The 22,870-nt window shown below is 39.6% G+C and overlaps 1 protein-coding gene across 2 annotated transcripts in view; it reads left to right on the forward strand.

The window, feature by feature from the left end:
* The window catches only part of dnah5 (dynein, axonemal, heavy chain 5), a 352,727-nt gene extending 330,253 nt beyond the window's left edge, over positions 1 to 22,474 (forward strand). For both annotated transcript variants that reach the window (XM_072575131.1, XM_072575132.1), the window contains 8 exons: positions 934 to 1,139; positions 2,127 to 2,330; positions 3,386 to 3,601; positions 11,503 to 11,715; positions 13,014 to 13,166; positions 18,034 to 18,268; positions 19,420 to 21,195; positions 21,253 to 22,474. In XM_072575131.1, coding sequence (XP_072431232.1) covers positions 934 to 1,139; positions 2,127 to 2,330; positions 3,386 to 3,601; positions 11,503 to 11,715; positions 13,014 to 13,166; positions 18,034 to 18,268; positions 19,420 to 19,571 — 1,379 coding nt within the window. In that variant the 3' untranslated portion in view covers positions 19,572 to 21,195; positions 21,253 to 22,474. The remainder of the gene's footprint in view (positions 1 to 933; positions 1,140 to 2,126; positions 2,331 to 3,385; positions 3,602 to 11,502; positions 11,716 to 13,013; positions 13,167 to 18,033; positions 18,269 to 19,419; positions 21,196 to 21,252) is intronic.
* Positions 22,475 to 22,870: the final 396 nt, after the last annotated feature.

The raw sequence follows: 22,870 nt of genomic DNA on the forward strand, positions 1-22,870 counted from the left end.
GATAACTGGACATTGCAGCTCAGCCCCCATACAGTGGCTTTATTGCTCCAGATTCCACTGCTACAGTGGGAAAATGCCCCTGAGTTTCTTGTGAATGAGATGTTAATCAAAATGCTCTGTTCTAGTACAAAATAGAGAAAAGAAGTTCTGGCCAGGGTCCTTTTTTTCATGCAGCACCATTAAATGCACCAAATTAATTGGTTTTCCATATTGTAGTTAGTGAGGAATTTTTTTTTACGAATTCCTTATCTGTTGAGCAATGGCGTGTTTGTTCCAGTACAGTACAAAATAATAGATGTACTGAAAAGCTTATGAACATACAAACAAGGAACAAGAAGAGCCCACTTGGTCCTTCGAGCTTGCCCTGCTATTCAATAAGATCATGTCTGATTTGAATTTAACCCCAAATCTACCTACCTGTGTCTTAAAAATATTTAAAGTTTCTACATACACTGTCTTTTGAGGAAGGGAGTTCCAAACACTCTCAGCCCTCTGAGAGAAAGAAAATCTGTTTTAAATGGGCTCACTATTATGGCCCCTTTTTCTAGATTCTCTCACAATATGCTTTCAATATCCATCCAGTCATGTCTCCTCACACTTTTATGTTTCAATTAAGTCAATTAAGCTCCTCTGAACTCCAGAGGATACAGGCCTAGCCTGTGTAGACTTTCCAACTAACGCAATCCACTTTTCCAGGTATTAGTCTAGTAAACCTTCTCTGAGTTCCGTCCGACAGCATATGTACACTGTAAACCTTCTATAAATAATAGAGAATGTAAATTTAGGGTTTCACCCATAGTAATTTTACAGTTGTACAGTAACCACGCAGGTAAATGTTTGAATCAGTCCATTGGAAGTTTCCACAATTAATGTGAAAACTCCACAGCAGGAATTTACCTGAAGATCCTAAAAGGCATTTACTTTTATCAACAGGAATCAATCAGGATCTTTTGGATGTTAGTAACATGATTCAGTGGAAGCCTATGCTCTATGCAGTGGCCTTTTTACATTCAACAGTGCAAGAACGTCGCAAGTATGGACCTCTTGGTTGGAATATACCATATGAATTTAACCAAGCTGACTTGAATGCTACTGTGCAATTTGTGCAAAACCATCTAGATGATATGGATATCAAGAAGGTACTGTTCACAATTCTTGGTTCTTAATTCTGCTGTGACAATTCTGTTTCTTGGTGCTGGATAGCTTAATAATTAGTGGTAGAAAGTTTAGCTATTCTCGAACCTTCAGCAGGCAACTCGATTTCAGATAGTATCCAATATTGCCAATGTAATTAAGATGCCCCTAAATTGTGTAGTAGCCTTTGTCGACATTTCAAGTTGTTTACACTTTTTTTATGGAGGTTTTTCTTGTAGCTGGGTAACTGCATTTGCATCAATATGTTTGTACCATGGGATGATGATTATAGGATTTGAACTAAAATGTTATGACCTTAAAAGACCTTAGAGCCTCAAATTACTCCCAGTATTTGCAAGGAATGGGCACATCTCAAAAATTAATTAAGTTTGCTGAGGTATCCTAAATGTTCACATTTCTGCAGTAAGAGATAAGCAAAACTCAGAGGAATAACATAACCTGGTAATAAAATTAGCCATTCGGATCAGATTTCCAAAGCTTCAGCCGATAATCTTCACAAGTTACAGCAAAACGTCAGAAACTCCTCACGGAAATTTAGAGACTATGTTTTGTGTTCATTGAAGCATTTACCTCAACTCACATATGAATGATAACTGAAAATTGAGGAATTGATCACTGGAAAATAGCTCATGTTGAGAAAAAAATGCACCTTTTTAGAAAGAGTTTGAGAAGTATCTGAGACAATTTTAAGATTCACAATGGGGAGTGGAAGTATAACATATGCCAGAATGTTTGTGTGGATATGTGACACAAATTATCTTTTCTCTGATTGCACTCTGATTACAACCTTATGTAAGAAGGACAAAGAACTGATAGAGCAAAATGAAATCTTAACAATAAAAGATAGCTAATTATAATTGCTGTAATTTACCACAGTCATTTTCTCCATTATTATCAAAATCAATCTTGAAGTTCTTTGATCTTTTAGAAGTGCTGTGTGATGATGTTCAATTGTACTTTTCTGCCTCGAGGGTGTTTCTTGGACTACAGTGAGATACATGATCGGTGAGATTCAATATGGTGGCAGAGTCACAGATGATTATGACAAACGATTGCTGAACACATTTGCTAAAGTCTGGTTCAGTGAAAATATGTTTGCTTCAGACTTCTGTTTCTACAAGGGTTACAGCATTCCCAAGTGCAATTCCGTGGATCAGTACTTAACATACATTCAGGTTAGTAAACAGTTTAATCGATCTTCAGCAGGCCTAGCAATTTTTCATTGTGAAAATACTGTTCACAAGGCAAATGAAACTGTTCTTCAAATTTGCTAATTCATTACTTGAAGGTATTTCCATTCACACACAGCATCCTCCTTTATTAACATTGTTCACTGAGTTTTATGTGTTTTTTGTATATTGTTCAAAATGGCAGATATTCGACACTGATTGTTTATCAAGTTACAATCCACGCAATGCCAGGTTATAGTCCAACAGGTTTAATTGGAAGCACTAGCTTTTGGAGCGTCGCTCCTTCATCAGGTGGTTGTGGATTGTGCCTGGTGTTGTGTGATTTGTAACTTTGTACACCCCAGTCCAACGCCAGCATCTCCAAATAATGTTTATCAAAGCATGGAAATATTTAATATATGTTTGTAAAAGGAAACCTGACCTATTAGCCATTTAAGACCATAAGACATAGAAACAGAAATTAGGCCATTCAGCCCATTGAGTCTGCTCTGCCATTCAATCATGGCTGATAAATTTCTCAACCCCATTTTCCTGCTTTCTCCCTATAAACCTTGATCCCCTTTACAATCAAGAACCTATCTATCTCAGTCTTAAATACACTCAATGACTTGGCGTCCACAGCCTTCTGTGGCAGTGAGTTCCATAGACTCACCACTCTCTGGCTGAAGAAGTTTCTCCTTATCTCTGTTCGAAAAGGTCTTCTCTTCACTCTAAGGCTCCCTTGGGTCCTAGTCCCTCCTTCCAATGGAAACATCCTTCCAACATCACTCTGTACAGGCCATTCAATATTCTGTAAGTTTCATTTAGATTCCTCCCGTCCATCTAAACTCCATCGAGTATACTAATTTATGCTGTAATTAGTTTTTTATTCATATTTCACCATTAAATATTTGTCTTTTAAAATGTGATCAGACTATGTTTGCTCATAAATTATTTCAACCTCTTTTTCTGTACATGCATTATTACTATGTCACATGTCCTCTTACATTACTATCATAGTTTATAAATGCTCTATTGTTCTTACATTCTGAATGTTGCAGAGTCTTCCTACATATGACACTCCAGAAGCATTTGGTCTGCACACTAATGCTGATATCACTTACCAGAGCAAGCTTGCTAAGGATGTCCTAGACACTATACTTAGCATTCAGCCCAAGGACAGTTCCAGTGGAGGAGGTGAAACAAGAGAAGTTGTGGTGGCGAGGTTGGCTGATGACATGTTAGAGAAGTTGCCTGTGGACTACATAGCATTTGAGGTAAGTAATAATTCAGGTAAAGAAGTCAGATTAATTTAGTTCCTACGGGATTATTATTTCCCAACAAATTATAGTGAATAACTAATTAGGAAATTTGATGAGTCAGTACATTAAACATTAAGTTTGGACAATTGGAATTGAAAGTTTGAAGTTGACGAACAGTTCTGTCAGACTAGATGATAGCTTCATGGTCAATTTTAAACTTTCCTCCAATGAAAAAGAAATCCAATTGTGAATGTCCAAAAGATTTCTGGCATCAGTTGAATTGCTTAAATAGTTCAATAAATTCACCAGATTTAAAAAATAGTTACATTGTTTTTTAGCTTCCATGTACTGTTTGTGTAAACTTGATGTTTTTGTTGACTTGACGTTTGAGCAGATATCCTGCCTCCATTTTCATTGAACTGGATATGTGCAAGATGTAGTAGTGGCTTCAATGAATTGTAAATGTTGCAATTACCAGAAACATGGCTCAGGGATGGGCAGGGCTGGCAGCTTAATGTCCCAGGGTACAAATACTACAGGAAGTATAGAAAGGAAGGCAAGAGAGGAGGGGGAGTGGCATTTTTGATAAGGGATAGCATTACAGCTGTGCTGAGGCAGGTTATTGAGAAATAAGGAAGGGATGATCACCTTATTGGGATTGTATGATAGACCCCCTAGTAGTCAGAGGGAAATTGAGAAACACACTTGTCAGGAGATCTCAGCTATCTGTAAGAATAATAGGGTGGTTATGGTAGGGGATTTTAACTTTCCAAACATAGACTGGGACTGCCATAGTGTTAAAGGTTTAGGTGGAGAGGAATTTCTTAAGTGCGTACAAGACAATTTTCTGATTCAGTATGTGGATGTACCTACTAGAGAAGGTGCAAAACTTAACCTACTCTTGGGAAATAAGGCAGGGCAGGTGACTGAGGTGTCAGTGGGGGAGCACTTTGGGGCCAGCGACCATAATTCTATTAGATTTAAAATAGTGATGAAAAAGCATAGACCAGATCTAAAAGTTGAAGTTCTAAATTGGAGGAAGGCCAATTTTGACAGTATTAGGCAAGAACTATCGAAAGCTGATTGGGGGCAGATGTTCGCAGGTAAAGGGACGGCTGGAAAATGGGAGGCCTTCAGAAATGAGATAACAAGAATCCAGAGAAAGTATATTCCTGTCAGGGTGAAAGCGAAGGCTGGTAGGTATAGGGAATGCTAGATGACTAAAGAAATTGAGGGTTTGGTTAAGAAAAAAAAGAAGCATATGTCAGGTATAGACAGGATAGATCGAGTGAATCCTTAGAAAAGTAGAAAGGAAATAGGAGTATACTTAAGAGGGAAATCAGGAGGGCAAAAAGGGGACATGAGATAGCTTTGGCAAATAGAATTAAGGAGAATCCAAAGGGTTTTTGCAAATACATTAAGGACAAAACAGTAAATAGGGAAAGAATAGGGCCCCTCAAAGATCAGCAAGGCGGCCTTTGTGTGGAGCCGTAGAAAATGGGGGAGATACTAAATTTAGTACTTTGCATCAGTATTTACTGTGGAAAAGGATACGAAAGATATAGACTGTAGGGAAATAGATGGTGACATCTTGCAGAATGTCCAGATTACAGAGGAGGAAATGCTGGATGTCTTGAAACAGGTAAAGGTGGATAAATCCCCAGGACCTGATCAGGTGTACCCTAGAACTCTGTGGGAAGTGATTGCTGGGCCTCTTGCTGAGATACTTGTATCATCAGTAGTCACAGGTGAGGTGCCAGAAGACTGGAGGTTGACAAATATGGTGCCACTGTTTAAGAAGGGTGGTAAGGACAAGCCAGGGAACTATAGACCAATGAGCCTGACGTCGGTGGTGGGCAAGTTGTTGGAGAGAGCCCTGAGGGACAACATGTACACGTGTTTGGAAAGGCAAGGACTGATGAGGGATAGTCAACATGGCTTTGTGCGTGGGAAACCATGTCTCACAAACTTGATTGAGTTTTTTTTTGAAGAAGTAACAAAGAGGATTGATGAGGGCAGAATGGTAGATGTGATCTATATGGACTTCAGTAAGGCATTCGACAAGGTTCCTCATGGGAGACTGATTAGCAAGGTTAGATCTCATGGAATGCAGAACTGGCTCAAAGGTAGAAGATAGAGGCTGGTGATGGAAGGTTGTATTTCACACTGGAGGACTGTGACCAGTCGAGTGCCACAAGGATCAGTGCTGGGCCCTCTACTTTTTGTCATTTACATAAATGATTTGGATGCAAGCATAAGAGGTACAGTTAGTAAGTTGCCTCTTAAATGGGCCAGTGGGCTGAGAAGTGGCAGATGGAGTTTAATTCAGATAAATGTGAGGTGCTGCATTTTGGGAAAGAAATCTTAGCAGGACTTATACACTTAAGGGTAGGTTCCTCGGGAGTGTGGCTGAACAAAGAGACCTTTGAGTGCAGGTTCATAGCTCCTTGAAAGTGGAGTCACAGGTAGATAGGATAGTGAAGAAGGTGTTTGGTCTGCTTTCTTTTATTGGTCAGAGTATTGAGTACAGGAGTTGGGAGGTCATGTTGCAGCTATACAGGACATTGGTTAGGCCACTGTTGGAATATTGCGTGCAATTCTGGTCTCCTTCCTATCGGAAAGATGTTGTGAAACTTGAAAGAGTTCAGAAAAAGATTTACAAGAATGTTGCCAGGGTTGGGGGATTTGAGTTATAGGGAGAGGCTGAACAGGCTGGGGCTGTTTTCCCTGGAGCGTCGGAGGCTGAGGGGTGACCTTATAGAGGTTTACAAAATTATGAGGGGCATGGATAGGATAAATAGGCAAAGTCTTTTCCCTGGGGTGGGGGAGTCCAGAACTAGAGGGCATAGGTTCAGGGGAAAGATATAAAAGAGACCTAAGGGGCAACTTTTTCACACAGAGGGTGGTACGTGTATGGAATGAGCTGCCAGAGGAAGTGGTGGAGGCTGGTACAATTGCAGCATTTAAGAGGCATTTGGATGGGTGTATGAATAGGAAGGATTTGGAGGGATATGGACCGGGTGCTGGCAGGTGGAACAAGATTAGGTTGGGATATCTGGTCAGCATGGACAGGTTGGACCGAAGGGTCTGTTTCCGTGCTGTACATCTCTATGACTCTGTGACTCTATATAATATTTCTACAGGGGGTGCTAAAGGTTCCAGCTAGCTGAGCAGCTGTTGTGTGCTTCCTGGCTGGAGTTCTAATGATAATGCATGAAACAGGAGTGAATATACTTTCTGGGTCATCACTAATGCTGGCTCCTAACAGTTGGAAATGAAAATTAGAAATATTGCCAACTAAATATTTAAATTGAGATTATGTGGGTTTAAAATCTATGTTGAAAATGCAGCAAATAACTTTAATAATTTACTGTCTTTGACATTAGATTTACATTGCTTATCAGATTATCCATATAATCTCAAAAATGATGCAACAGTCTGTCTCCAAGAACTACCGCTTAATCTTTCCACAGGAGTATCCAAATTCACTTGTAATTTAATAGTGCAATGTGGGATTTCCCTTGTGCTAATTCTTCAGCTATTTTATAATTGCAGTTTCTAGTGGACAGAATTTTCAACTTAGGCAGGTAGGAGTGGGTAAGTCATCAGAAAAAAATCGATAAGGTGCTGAACGAGTAGCCAATGCGCTCCCAACCATTTTATGTGCCTAACCAAGTTGAAAATTCTGTCCGTTATGTGTGTATGGCTAAATGGGGTTATGCTAGCAAATAGAGATGCAGAAAACGTTCGAAATTTTAGTTTGTCAAATCCTTCAATGTTATTAGTGCAGATTTTACAGATGGATAACATGAGAAATTATTGATGATCTATCAACATTTTCACAGACTTGAAATGCAGAACAGGTGTACCACTGAAAAATAATTGCAGACATCTTGAATACTAATAGACCAGTATCACTAGCACCTTACTCACATTTTATTTTGCTGATGAACACAGAGAAGGAGTAAAAGAAGAAACAGCAGAATGGTAGCCACATATAGGCACAGAAAGACTGACACAGTAAAAATGGCATAGTAAGGTGCTTCAGTATGTCTCTGTTAATAGCAAATGAACTTGAAATAGAAAAGAAAGCAGCAGTACGTGGTTAGCCTAACTCCATATTCTGGTCCATCTCTTGCGATGCTCTTGAAAACCACTTGGTAACAAATGTGGCTGGACTCAATTATGTGCATTTTCATGAATATTTGCTCACACAATTACAGATTACAGTCAAGCATTTCCATACTACCATTGTAATCAGTATCTAATTTATCTGCTTTGATTCAACTAAAGAAACTAAGTAGGCCTTCTAAAAGAGGCACTGTGGTTCTGCTGAAACCAAAAGCAGCACTTGAATATCATCACAAAGAAAGTGATGTAGTCAGAACTTCTCATCCTGCATTCATGAGGACAAATACAACGATACCAAATTTCAAATGATCTCAACAATTTCTTCTACATTAAAAAAGCATGGAGTAATAGAGGGAATTTGCAAATGATGACACAGTTTGTGGGAAAGAAGTGCCTGAGGCAGTTTTTGTCACCCAGTGACATCTAGCCCACTCCTCAGCCATCCAATAGATCCCTCACCCTGGTCATCTTTGCAACCAGAACCGTGTCCTCTTACTAGGAGTTGTGTATTCTTGGTCAGCAGCTCTCAGAGAAGAGCTGCCATTCATGACAGGAGGGAGATCTAGCTGGAGGTGACTATTTTCCAGACCATTATCAGTTCCTAGTAAAAGATACGCAGCTTCTGGAAGAAGAACCAGAGAAACTGCAGTTACTATGTGCGAAATTACAGCCTTGCAACTCATGAAAGAAATATTTCATGAGTACTCAATTCCTTGGAGGCATTTGGCGAACACATATTTATGCAGTGTCTAAAGGCGGAACGTTGTTGCCTGTGTGCAAATGTACACCGGCATCTGACCATCCTTCCAAACTAGGAGATCCAGCACCCTGACAGGGATCCTATGAACCTTTTTGTCCCAGAAGAAGTTGGTTGGTTTCTTCTGTATCTTGCAACAAACACAACGAGAAGAATTCATTGTGACCAAGCAGTACCAAAGAATTGTTAGCTTATGATAAAAGTCTGACCCCCGTAGGAAAAGTGGTGGTCTTAGCCTCCAGGTTGTTCAGGTTTGGTATTTTACGTCTCCTCAGCAGAACTAAAATAGTTTCCCAGGTAAAGGGAGTGGATGGTGCCCTCGGCAAAAGACCAGACCACTGCTGGCAGGAATTCCAGGAGATGTTGACCAATTCGGAGTCTGGAACATTTTTCCCAATTGATCCTCTTGAAAGGCACCGTGTCGTAGACCTTTTGACACTTGTGTGTGCCCTTGGCCAGTAGCTTCTGTGACCAAGATGAGCACATAATTGGTGCAAGCTGAGAGGACAACCTCAAGACCCAACCCTGACACATCCAATCCCATTAAATTCCTCTGGAGGAGGTAGAGGACAGACTCTACACAGTTGGCATGTAACTGGCCAGACATAAGATACTGCAACATACTCTTTTCCAGAAACATAAGAATGCCAACAAAGAGCCATTAGTGTTAATCAGCCACAGAAGTTGGATCCAGATGATGAAATACATCCCAGACCCAAATCCCATGAATAAATATTCATGCTGCACACTGTCAAATCCTTCTCCTGATCCAAGGAAAGGAAGGTGAATGACAGACCAGTCCTCTGAGAGAGACGGTGAAGCAGAGGGATGTTGCCATGGATTGTCCAGCCCAGGACCCTTTCGAACTGATCAGGGTAGATCTTGCTGACCAGCATAATGCTGAGGTAAAGGAGATCCAGGTTTTAGCAGAAAGATACCAACCTTCTTGGGCAGAAAGCCAGTTAAATTTCAGCTTCAAGAGTGGCAGACTAAGCCAAAGGACCAGCACATGGTGACTGTCCAGAGGGGGACTTGTGCCAAAGTTTAGATAGCTGCCCTATTGCACTGAATGTACTCTTAAGTGACAGAACAGCAATATTCATTATCGTCCAAAGAGTACTGCGGTAGCACAACCACTACAGATATATCTGCTCAACTGTATATGCAACAGGTGATGAGGAGAGCAGCAAAAGAGATAAATCTACTTCTATTTGCCATCACAATGTACATGCCATGGTAGAAGTAGCCAATGCACAGTTTTTAAGGAGATGAAGTCTCATCTTCAGATTGAGAATATCCTCCATTCTGTTGTGGGGCACTACCACAGTACTAATGGAACAGATTTCCATTAGATCTAGCAAATTAAGACTGGGCAACCTTTTTTGTTCCTTTTTATTAATCATTGTGCAAATGTGGGCATCACTGAATAAATCAGTGATTACTCCCCATTAGAAGGTGGTGCTGAGCTGTCTTCTTGAACTGCTAATGTGAGCATACCTAAAACGCTCTTATAATAAGAGTTCCAGGATTTTGACCGAGCAAATGTGTGAAGAAAAACAATATATTTACATATGAAGATGATGAGTGGGTTGGAGAGAAACTTGCAGGTTGTGGAGTTCCCATGTACCTGCATCCCTTGACTTTGCTATGGAAAGAAACTTGGCAAATTTCTACAGTGCATCTTGGAGATGTACACTGTGTGTATTGGTGATGGCTGGAATAATTGTTTGTGGATGTGGTTCCAATCAAGTGGGCTGTCATGTGCTTTGTACATGAGGACAGACTTTTGGGAGTCACGAGCTGAGTTACTTACAGCAGGATTCATAACGTCTGATATTACTTACTCCTCATTCACTGTTGGCTGTGGTATCTGTGTAAAAATGTGGCTTGATCAGACAGATACCAGGAAAATATTTCCTTGGGTGTGCAATCTAGAACTTTGGTTCACTATCTCAGAATAAGGGGTTGAACATTTAATATAAGATGTGAAATTCCTTCACTGAAAAGGTTGGATTATTTTAAATTCTCAACTGCAGACAGCTATGTATGTTCAGTCATTGAGTATCTTCAAAACAAAAGTCAATAGATGTTTGGATACTAAGTATATGAAGATACTGTTGGAACATGTAATTCAGATAGAAGATCAAGTCTGATCTAGAAGAGCAGGCCCAAAGGGCTAAATGGTCTGCAAGAGTTTCTTATATTCTTATCATATCTTCTTGTATTCTGTGTCCTCTTTCAGCTTGATTTCCACAATAGGCGTATCTCTTTCCCATGCTTCTGCCCTTCACTTAAGTAATATGGTCTCAAATTTAATACGAACCCCCATTTCTTGTAATCATTAAAGCTTCATTCTCAGACATTCTTGAGAAGTGGTTTAAAGTTCTTCTAGAACTATTAAAAAAATCACTGTTTCCTTTCGCCGTGCTGAAAGTGCATAAAGAACTTTAAGCAGTTTTGGTGGTTGTCGGAAAGAGCTGAATGGTTAAGACTCCAGATCAGTTCAGGATCCTTCCGTCGTGAGGGAAACATGTAGTTGAACAATGAAATCCAGGGCCTGTACATCAACAGACCCTCATTCAGAAGGTAAGCTATAAATGGCCTCAATGTTTTGTCAGAGAGCAATACTACAAATATTTGAAACCATGTGGTGGCAAACTTTTATTTTTTCTGTATTTTAAATGTAGTGTAAAAATAAAGTATGTTTTTTTCTTAAACTCAAGTAGATTGACCAATCGAATTGCATCTGGAACGCAATGTGTTACATTTACCTGTAAAATAAGAAAAAGTTAGGGTCCAGGCTATCATCTTAATACATTTTGAGGGGATTTGATCTGGTCTATACCACATTGTTACACCCAGGTAGTGTTACCAGATACCTGCCTTTTTGATCCTCCTTATGAGAACTGGTGAACTGAATCCCATTCGTTCTCTGTAGAGTGTACACACCTGTTAGAGTTAGTGTCCATTGCCTTATTTACTGCAGACAAGAGATTTCATTAAGCTAACACTTTGAATTATTTGTCAGGTGAAAGAAAAACTGCAGAGGATGGGAGCACTGCAACCAATGAACATCTTCCTTCGTCAAGAAATTGACAGAATGCAAAGAGTAATTACTCTGGTGCGAAACACTCTTATAGATTTAAAGCTTGCAATTGATGGAACTATCATTATGAGTGAAAACCTCAGAGATGCCTTGGACTGCATGTATGATGCAAGAATTCCATCACGATGGAAAAGGGTAATTATAAAGTGATGACCATTTGTCATGGAATATTCAACTACTGGCACAGTCCTCAATGCTAAATTCAAATAAGCCCTGTTATAATTGCAGGAAAGGTCTTACCTTACAGTGAGGAAGTTAAGAATCTTTTGACAGGTTATAAGTCCTATTGAAGCATGGAAAAGTTATTTAGAACTATCAAGATGCCAAGTTTTTTAAAAGGCCAGTCCTTTAAAAAATTGAATAAAAACTCCATCCTTATGCCTGAAAGTTGATAAAGATTTGTTACAATTACTTCAATGGCAGTTTATTGACATAACCCCAAGTGTTATCATTATTAAAGATTGGCTGCTCTTCCCAACGTACTGTTATCTCATGGGTTTTAGGGGTTTGCTGCTTGTAAGTTCTCAATTTGATGAACAGCTCAAAAAGGAAGGCAAGTATGTGGGATTATGAATGCAATGTTTGTTTTTATATGATTTGAGTCCCTAAGGAAATGCAATTAAATTGAATGAGCTTCCAGAGTAGGACTTCTTTATACAGTGAACTCTGTAATAGCTGTTTATAACTTTATTTTATTTAATCACAACCTGGTTTATGCTGTCTACCTGTGGTGTTCTGGGTGGTTTAGCTGTAATGGGCAATGGGGATGAGTGGAAGGCTGGGGATTTACATGGCAAGTATGAAGTGTCTTTGGGGGTGGATGGAGTTGTGTGGATTAGCAGAGGTTGATATGTAAGAACATAGGGACTGGTTGTTGGGGTAGGATTGTATGAAGGCCAGAGGGCCTAATGTATAAAAAGACAATTGGAACAAAATCTCAGAGCACCAAGGAGGGCATTACACACTCAGTTGCTCAAAATACAATGCTTACAGACTCAAAGGTATTTACAGCACAGAAAGATGCCATTTCACCCAGTCAACAAAGACCTGACCACACTGATCCCATTTTCAATTTTTGCTCTAGAGGTATGGTGATGCAAGTGAAAAGGTAAATACTGTTTAGACCACAGAGGGTGCCAGAACCAACACTTTTTTTCTGCAATCCAGTGTCTACAGGTCATAGTAAAGTGAGAATAAAGATGAATACAGTGTTCAAATTGCCTTAGAATAAAAAAGCATTTAGCTGATCATACTAACCCAATGAAGATTTTATTCTGAACCTGTACCTATAAGTTAGCAACAATGCCTAATTATTTTTTATCATCTCTACTTCAGATAATACAATTTACTTCAGTAAGAAAGTTGGTGATGTCCACATTTTCAGATGAGAGTATTAATTTAGTTTGTATTGAAAATCTCGTCTTGTTCTCCAGACATCCTGGGAATCAAGCACACTTGGATTTTGGTTTACCGAATTGTTGGAACGAAATTGCCAATTTCATTCCTGGATTTTTGAAGGGCGACCAAACTGCTTCTGGATGACTGGCTTTTTTAACCCTCAAGGATTTCTAACAGCAATGAGACAAGTAATGCTAATTCTAGTTATCTCGTCTATTTGTGAATTTTTGTGCAATTTGTGCCTCGTTCTAGCTAAAAAAAATTCCAAAGATTGTGCAAGTGAAATGCTATTTCCAATCCCACCATGCTTCGCAAAATTAACACTACCTGAATGTGTGACAGTTGTTCGTTCAAAACTAATTACAGTTATTTTGTTACCACAAGACTTGGTTATTCCAATTCTTTCCTTACTGGTTGCCTTTCATCCGCATTATATAAAATCAAGCTCATCCAAAATTCTGCTGCAAAATCCAACTCATACCAAGTCCAATTTGCCCATCAGCTGATGCCTGACTTACATTAGCTCTTAGTCCACTAGTGTCTAGATTTCAAAACTCTCATCCTAGTTCTCATGCTCATTCTGATTATTCCATGATATTTCTCCTTCTCCGGCCCTATAATCCTCCCTGATCTCGAAATGCCTTTGATCTGTAATGCGTATTTCCCTCCCTCTCCCTCTCCACCTCTTGAACTTTACTTTTTTCAAAAGCACTCCTTAAATCTCATTATTTTAATCAAGCTCTTTTTCACTTCTCCAAGTACTTCCTAACGTGAATTACAGCCAGATTTTATTTCATAAACCTCCAATGAAGCAACTTGGCATGTTTCTTGACATTAAAGGGCATATTATAAATGTAAGTTGCTGTTGACATTTCTAGATATAGCTCATGTGAACAAGTTATCAGCATTTTAATTGTGGCATTTTGCTGCATTAAACCTGTTGTTAAGCAGCCAATATACAATGCATTGGTTTCAGGAAAAATTCATTCCAATTCATGGGCAAACTGAATCGTGTTCAATTTTGTGGCAGCCTTTTACAAAATGAGGGCAGCATGGTGGCTCAGTGGTTAGCACTGCTGCCTCACAGAATCACGGACCCAAGTTTGATTCCAGCCTCAGGTGGAGTTTGTGCATTCTCCTGGTGTATGCGTCGGTTCCCTCCAAGTGCTCCCATTTCTTCCCACAGTCCAAAGATATGCACATTAGGTGGATTGGCCATGGGAAATGCAGGGTTATAGGGATAAGGTAGGTGGGTGGGTCTGGCTGGGGCGCTGTTCGGAGGGTTGGTGTGGATTTAATAGGCTGAATGGCCTGCTTCCACACTGAAGGGATTCTATGGTTTAATTTCAAGTTGCTGTGCATTGTATCGCCATTTCTTTTTGAGATCTTGTTAATTAAACTGCACTACTAACATTGTACGATTGTGACCCCACTAATGGTAACACCGGACAATTTGGATTCTTAGTGAAACCTGGCTTGTTAAAACAAGTTTTAATTTTTTGCGATTTAGTTATGTGGTATTTCAAATATTTACAGGAGTCTGCTAATGTACTTTTGACAGAAGCAAAAATATTTGTTATGCAAAAGACAAAAGCAATATTATAAGACAATTTTAAAAGATCTTATCATAAACTGTCTGAGAAGTGAGGCGGCAGAGGGGGAAATGAAGCCTCAGAGGGGGGGAGAAATGCAAAAAGTAGGGAGGGGGCTGAAATTGAAGAAGAGCAGTTGCAATTGTAATGATTTAAGCAGCCAATATACAGTGCATTGGCTTCAGGAAAAAGTCATTGCAATACATGGGCAACCTGAATCATACTCAATATTGTGGCAGCCTTTACTCCCACATGGTGCTCAACTGTGTTGCAAATTGCCTCCTGTGACTTAGAAAGCCCATTCTGGCATAGTCATATCAGCTGCATTGCTACAGCAGAGTACAGTGCGCTGAGATGAGATACAGTGCATGGTACCTGGCTCTCCTCTGGCCTAGGTGACCTTTTCACTTCTATGTGGCTCTTCCAATGCTTTTTGAGATAGCTGTGACCTCTGGAGACTATCAGCAAGAATCTGCCAGTTGTAAGTGTCTGTGCCCACCATTTTCATATCAATGGAGCTAAGCATTGGCTCAACAGTGCACATTTGCTGATGGAATTAGCAGGTTCCAGGACCTCTGAACTGATGATCTTGATCTACCAAGACATGCCAAGATCTCAATTTCAGATCTTGGTCCATACTGATTTAGTTGATCTTAGTTGTAATGATGTATCATTAACATTGTTATGATCCTAATAGCACTTTTTTGAGAAAAATAAAGAAATGCCCATTACATCACTGGAAAGGAACTGCTGGATAGGACTTCCTGTAATAATCCAATTAAAATCAACAAAACTCAAACATTACTTAACAGGTAAAGGATATTTCAAATAAAAAAGTAAATTTCACAGTAAATTGTTGATACACAAAAGATTTGCTACCCATAGTTATTAGCATTTCCAATCACATGGTTTTTCTGCACAAATATTGAACCACACTCAATCTCATAACCTGTCGAATTCAGCCTTCATTTTTTAAGATCTCTTAATTCCCATCCAACTCTTTCATCTCCTAAGTTACATTGATCAGAATCTGTATTCTGTTTAAAGTTCCCATTACTGATCATTACTGACAAGACACCATCTATGGATCTTCTCTCTTATAGATAATGACGATCCTAATAGTTCACAGTCCACAGACATCCCTTTTTTCTGAACTGGTGCATTCTTGAACATTAGTAAATAGAAAACTGTTCTATTCAAATAGAGCTGGGTTTACTTTTTATCTTGCACTGATTCTGTGTTCTCAAGTGCCAAATCCATTGTAGTTAGCTTTCTATTAACTGTTTGTTTCCTGGTCATTGATCCCCATGGTAACCTGAGCTCACATAAGCATTAGGTATCCATTGATGTCATAGTCAAGAAACCAATTAATGCACTTTCGCAATGTTCCCAGCATAATTATGTTCTTAAAAGAACATGACCCAAAAGAAAATACAGGCTTTTACCAACACAATGGTAATCGCAATATAGCTGTAAACCTATAAGAGATGAAATTCAACTTTTAGCACGTGTGCAAAGCAGGCAGCGGCAGCTTTTTCTGTATGCATCCTACATGATTCCTTTTCAAGATCATTTTTATAAGTGTACACTTAAAGACTAATTATAAGATTTTGCTGTTGCACATGAAAGAATCAGTGGTAATTCTTAGTTGAAACACGTATCCAAGAACAGTTAATTTGCCATGGTTTTTGTTCTTCCATGGTTCATTCCTTTGAGAGCAAAATAATAACATTAGATCTGAAGAATTTAATCTTTAACTCTCAGGCAAACGTTTTGTTCATTAATTCCATCAAGCTTTAGAGAGGGAATTGCATTCTTATGCTTATGTGCACAAGCTATGCGTCAGGAATCTCACACACTACTCAATGTTTAGATTAGGTTCCCTACAGTGTGGAAGCAGATCCTTTGGCCCAACCAGTTCACACCGACGCTCCAAAGAGTAACCCACCCAGACCCATTTCCCTCTAACTAATGCACCTATTACTATGGGCAATTTAGCATGACCAATTCACCTGACTTGCACATCTTTGGACTGTGGGAGGAAACCAAAGCACCTGGATGAAACCCACGCAGACACGGGGAGAATGTGCAAACTCCACACAGACAGTCGCCTGAGGCTGGAATCAAACCTGGGACCCTGGTGCTGTGAGGCAGCGGTGCTAACCACTGAGCCACCATGCAACCCGTCATTTAGTTCTGCAAAGCATTGCAGATGCAGAAGAAACTTTGCATTGAAACAATTAAAACTATCCAACCTCCTGAAGATGTACCACCACGTAAATAGGTTTCATATAATTTAAAATCTTACTGTAAAAGTATCAATTCATTGACATGAATCATCAGAAATATGGCCCAAGTCTGGTGGTCAGCATGAGTGTTAGGTGCATTGATGGGTCCATGACGATTTCTGTGAGCCTACCCCCTTTTCACAAATTTTCTGTTGGCATTTCCAATCCCAGCTGAGGTATGGAAAGGTCAGCAGAGTTTTTAAATGGGAAGGCTGAAAAGCTGGACAAAGACATGGCAAACTCCTCTTTATGGCAGTAGCCATTGTACTCAGCTACATCTTTAAATGTCCAGTCATTTCTTTGGGTTAGTGAGTGGTTGATCATTTGGTGGGGTTGAGTGAGAAAGGGTAGTCAAGTTGTTCAGGGGTAATTGGTTTGGGTGGAGTTGCAGGCGGGAGGACGTACAGTCTGATATAGGTAGGTGTGGATCAATTTGAAGGGGATGTCGCATTGGGGAGGGAGGGGATACGATTGGGAATGCCAGTTGTGGTGACCAGTTCAGTTACACATATTAATCACTGAAATAGTGTAACATTTCTTGATTAAATTTCCAGATAAGTTCCACACATCTGGTTCATATCTCTGATACTGAGATCAGTGTTGGGAGATGTTCACAGAGGATCAGAGGCAGTGAAGACCAGTGCATTGAAAGCCTAAACTTCACAAACAATTTAGCACATGCACTCCCATGTCAGGACTTCTAATGGGTCTTGACATGCATCTCTCAGTTTACATCCAAACTCTTGGTGATCTGGAAAATTCAATCAATTAACTAAGTTGCACCAGAAATATGCAACAGTTAAATGTCAACATATCAGTATTTAAGAATAGATGAAAGAGTTGCTTAATGGAAAAGAGGTAAAAGAAAATGGGATTAGGTGACATGGAGAAAACATTTACACATCAGTTGAATCAAACAACCTTGTTTCTGCTGTAAATTCAATGAAAAATTGTGAAAAATATCTACACTTTACCACTGAATCTTACAGTTTGCAAGTAATTGTACTGTAGGCTAGTCTCATTAATAATGTATTGTTACATCTTTCATACACTAGCAAATACAGAGAGGGAGATCTTACTGCATGATCTCACATCATAACAGACATGATCATGACGAGTCACTTTATACGTCATTATTGGACACATGATGGTCACTCTTAAATTTTACTCAACAGGAAGTTACTCGTGCTCATAAAGGTTGGGCACTCGATAGTGTGGTTTTGTGCAATGAAGTCAGCAAATGGATGAAAGATGACATCACTGCTCCCCCCTCAGAGGGAGTCTATGTGTACGGGCTGTATTTGGAGGGAGCTGGATGGGATAGGCGGAATGCAAAGCTCATTGAATCTAAGCCTAAAGTGCTATTTGAGTTGCTACCTGTCATACATATTTCCGCTCAAAATAACTTGAGTAAGTATGCAATACATTTTTAATTCTTTAAAGTAACTAAGTTGGATTTAGAATACTAAAGTCATGCAATATAGATATGCCTAATAAATATTAATGAATAAGGTTGAAAATTACAGTTCATTATGAAGTATTTGGAGAATTAACACTGGTAAACATTGGTTGAAAAAGTCTGTATTAATTGTGAGCCTCATTAATCCTTGTTCCTCTGGATCTGCATAAAATGAATGCTGGAATAACTGACAGATTTGATAATTGAATGCAGATTTGAGAGAATATCGACAGCTTTGTGTACACCTTGACCACTGATTTTTGCTAAAGCCATTTGACATGATTTTCAGTACTCCTTTTCTACATGATGTTCACTTTTCTGTGTTTATTTTAAATTCATTCATGGAATCCAAAACTCTGAAGCATACATTCTGATGCCCCCTGAGTCCCAGTTGTCATAATTTGCAACCTCATATAATGAGATACAATCTTACATTGATCCCCCATTCCCCAAAACCTCATTTACAAATTTCGTTCATACCTATTAAGTTCCTCCATGACATTACCTCACTGAACTCCTATTATCTCCTCAAAACTTACTCCGGAAAGGTTAATTCTCTGTTTGTCTAATTTTGGTCTTCTAGTCAGTTTTTAAAAAAGTTATACTTCTTAAGTAGTCAAGAGATTTAAATTTAGAATGTAGGGTATGGGATATCTAATTTCTAAGTGACATTTTCAAGTGGTGGTTCAGTGGTTAGCACTGCTGCCTCACAGCACCAGGGACTCAGGTTTGATTCCAGCCTCGGGCGACTGTCTGTGTTGCGTTTGCACATTCTCCTCGTGTCTGTGTGGGTTTCCTCCGGGTGCTCCGGTTTCCTCCCACAATCCAAAGACGTGCAGGACAGGTGGATTGGCCATGCTAAATTGCCCATAGTGTTAGGTGCATTAGTCAGAGGGAAATGGGTCTGGCTGGGTTACTCTTCGGAGGGTCAGTGTGGACTGGTTGGGCCAAAGGGCCTGTTTCCACACTGTAAGGAATCTAATTTGATTCGGGGTAATGACTGAATTTGTTAATATTCACTTTTGAAGATTCTGTGTATTGTATCTGCACCGCTTAGCCTTTCTTAATTCCTACTGTAAATGTGTTTGTTTTTTTTCACAAGGCCCCAAGGATCCTCGGTTATATTCCTGCCCAATTTACAAAAAACCAGTTCGAACTGATCTAAACTACACAGCCACAGTGGACCTGCGAACAGTTCAGCCCCCTGAACATTGGATTTTACGCGGAGTAGCACTTCTTTGTGATGTCAAATAAACATAATGTGGCAGAAATTGGGGAAATCACCCCATCAAACTCACTGACATATCTGCAATTGTTTTTAATATACATTTCAATCTTTCAGCTTTACTGCAAGTTAATTTTCTAAAATGTTTCTGGTTAAAATACAGAACAAATAAATAATTTAATTTTGTGGCTGTGATGGAGATTTTTTGTTTGAATTAATGTGATATTAGATATTTATTGATTTAAGTTTCTATAATTATTTTAATTTTGACTGTGAATGCATCTTGTATGGATATGATGTATCAGTGTTTTTCCCAGACTCAAATACAAAAGTTGAAAAATGCTGTGTTGGTGATAGCCAATTCTACTTTAGTTTATTTTGTGCACAAAGCTGAGTCCGAATCCCTTCGATATCCACCTGCCGAAAAAATCTTCAAAGCTGAAGAGATTTAAGCTGATATGCCGTAAGGCATTGATGTTTGTAAACATGCTTTTCAATAAAGTGCAAATATCCACAATTATTTTGGAAGTAATCTTTCTGCCAAAATTGTCAACAAATTTTATAAAAGTATGACAAAATCCTCAGTTTTATAGATATATCATAAATAGCCTGTTTAAATACAGATACAAATTCAAAACTTCTGAGAGAGCTCATTCAGAGTATCAAAATATTAAAGCTTGAAAAAAAAATAACAAAATGTCATTGAAAGAATGCTATTTTATGCTGTGTTCATTGGAGCTGAATGCTAGAAATTTTTGATTGCCACTACATACCTCCCTAAATGCCAATATCTATTGACTGTGATTTTAGAAGGCTAGACAAAATACATTTCTAGTGGGAGAATAATACTTTCTACAGTATATATTGTAACATCAGTGCCACGAAATTGCATATTATACATACTGTCGTGAGCAATGTCATTGAAAATCCATTTAAATTCATAGAATAGATTTTGTTAAACTGTCATATGAAGACTGCATTTCAACACTCCAACCAGTAGAGTTTTCCTCCTGATTCCCATTGCTTCCAGTTTTATTCAAGCTTCTTGATGCCACATTCAGTTGGATGCCAAATTGATGTGAAGGGCAGTCTCTGCGCCTCACCATTGGAATACAGCTTTTTTGTCTGTTTTTGGACTGTAATAGGGTCAGGAGCAGACTAGCTCGGGTGCTCTCAAACTTAGCATCAGTGAGCAGGTTGTTCTTTTGCAAGTGCTACTTGATAGCAATGTTGGTGACTCTTCGTATTATTTTGGTGATGATCAAGAGTAGACTGAGGAGATGGTAATTGACTGGGTTGAATTTGTCCTGCTTTTTATGAGCATAGAGTCAGGCAGATGGAAATGAACCCTTTGGTTCAATTCGTCCATGCCAACCAATTTTCCCAAACTAAACTGGTTCCATCTGCCTGTGTTTGGTCCATATTTCTCTGAACCTTTCCTATTTGCGTACCTGTTCAAATGTCTTTTAGACATACCTGGGCATTGTTCCACATTGTTGGTCGATGTCAATGTTATAGTTGTACTAGAACAGCTTGGCTAGGGGTATGGGTAGTTCTGGAGCACAAGTCCTCATTACTATTGCTGAAACATTATCAGGGATCCATAGGCATTGCAGTATCCAGTGCTTTCAACCATTTTTTTGATAAAACGTGGTGCTGATAGAATTGACTTAAGACTGGTATCTGTGATGCTGGGAACCTTGAGCAGAGGTCAAGATGATCATCCACTGGAAGGTGGATGCAAATTCTTCAGTCTTGTCTTTTGCATTTTGTGCTTCATGTCATTGATTAGATCCCTACCGTGTGGAAACAGGCCCTTCGGACCAGCAAGTCCACACCGTACCTCCGAAGAGTAACCCACCCAGACCCATTCCCCTACATTTACCCCTGACAAATGCACCTAACACTATGGGAAATTTAGCTTGGCCAGTTCACTTAAACGCATCTTTGGATTGTGGGAGGAACCCACACAGCGACAGTTGCCCAAGGTGGGAATCGAACCCAGGTTCCAGATACTGCAAGGCAGCAGTGCTAACCACTGAGCCCCCGTGCTGCCCTTAGGGTGGAGTGCTGTGTGGAGCCTTCTTTCCTTGTTAGTTACTTAATTGGCCACAACCATTTTTAACTGGATATTGCAGGTCTGATCTATTAATTATGGCATCACTTACATTGAGTATTACATTGTTATTTATGCTTCAGTTTGTGTGTGCCCATACAAAGTCTGTCCCATATAGCCCAGTGATAATGCCACACAACACGATAGATAGTATCCTTAATATGAAGACGGACTTAGTTTCTGCAGTGATTGTGGTGGTCACGCCCACTGATGCTGTCCCAGATAGATGCATCTGTAACAGATAGTTTCTCTTCTTCACTTATGGGATGTGGCCCATCACCAGCTGGCCAGCTTTTATTGCTCGATCCTAGTGGCCCTTGAGAAGGTGGTGGTGAACTGCCTTCTTTAAGGTTGATCCACAGTGCCCTTAGGGAGGGAATTCCAGGATTTTGACCCAGTGACATTGAAGGAATGGCCACATATTTCCAATGTGGAGGAGAGCAAGCCAGCTCGGAGGAGAGCGAGCCCAGCACAGCAGCGGTGGAGGTCCCCTGGCATCTGCTGCAGTAGCAAGAGCAGACAGACCGAGATCCGTCCAGCCACTGTGGCACTATCGAGTGTGGTGAGGTTGAGCCCAATGTGGAAAAGGTCAAACTCAGCATGGAGTTCAAACCCTTGTGGGGAATCTGAGCTGAGTATGGCTTAGCACTTAAGGACTGCAGTGTTGAACTTTTAACTTTATTTCTTTATTTTTCTAATTTATATTAAGAAGAACTTTAATGTTGAACTTTTAACTATATTTCCTTATTTTTTTCTTCTTTATCTAAGATTCTGTGCCTAGTTTCCTTTGTACCTGTGATGATTTTGGGCATGGCAAAATTGTACACTTTTCACTGTACTGATGTATCCTTGTACTTACGTACACGTGATAATAAATTCTAATTCAGAAGTCAGGATGGTGAGTGGATTTGACTATTTGCAGGTAGTCGTGGTCTTGTGCATCTGCTGCCCTTATCATTCTAGATGGAAATGGTCATTGGTTGAGGATATTTGGTGAATTTCCTCAGTGCATCTTGTAGGTAGTGCACACTGTGCTACTTTGGTGACAATGAGTTTAGTTTTTCCCACTTGTTTTCCTCACTACTTGCTGCAGACCCAGTCCAGCAGCTATGTCTGTTAGTACTTGCTCAGCTTGTCACTGATGCACAATAGAGAACTGTCCACAGAGAAGACTCTGTGCCCTTGCCACCCTCAGTTCTTTCCCTCATTGGT

The sequence above is a fragment of the Chiloscyllium punctatum genome, chromosome 8 (genome assembly GCF_047496795.1).
Source record: "Chiloscyllium punctatum isolate Juve2018m chromosome 8, sChiPun1.3, whole genome shotgun sequence".
In the NCBI taxonomy this organism is placed as follows: domain Eukaryota; kingdom Metazoa; phylum Chordata; class Chondrichthyes; order Orectolobiformes; family Hemiscylliidae; genus Chiloscyllium; species Chiloscyllium punctatum.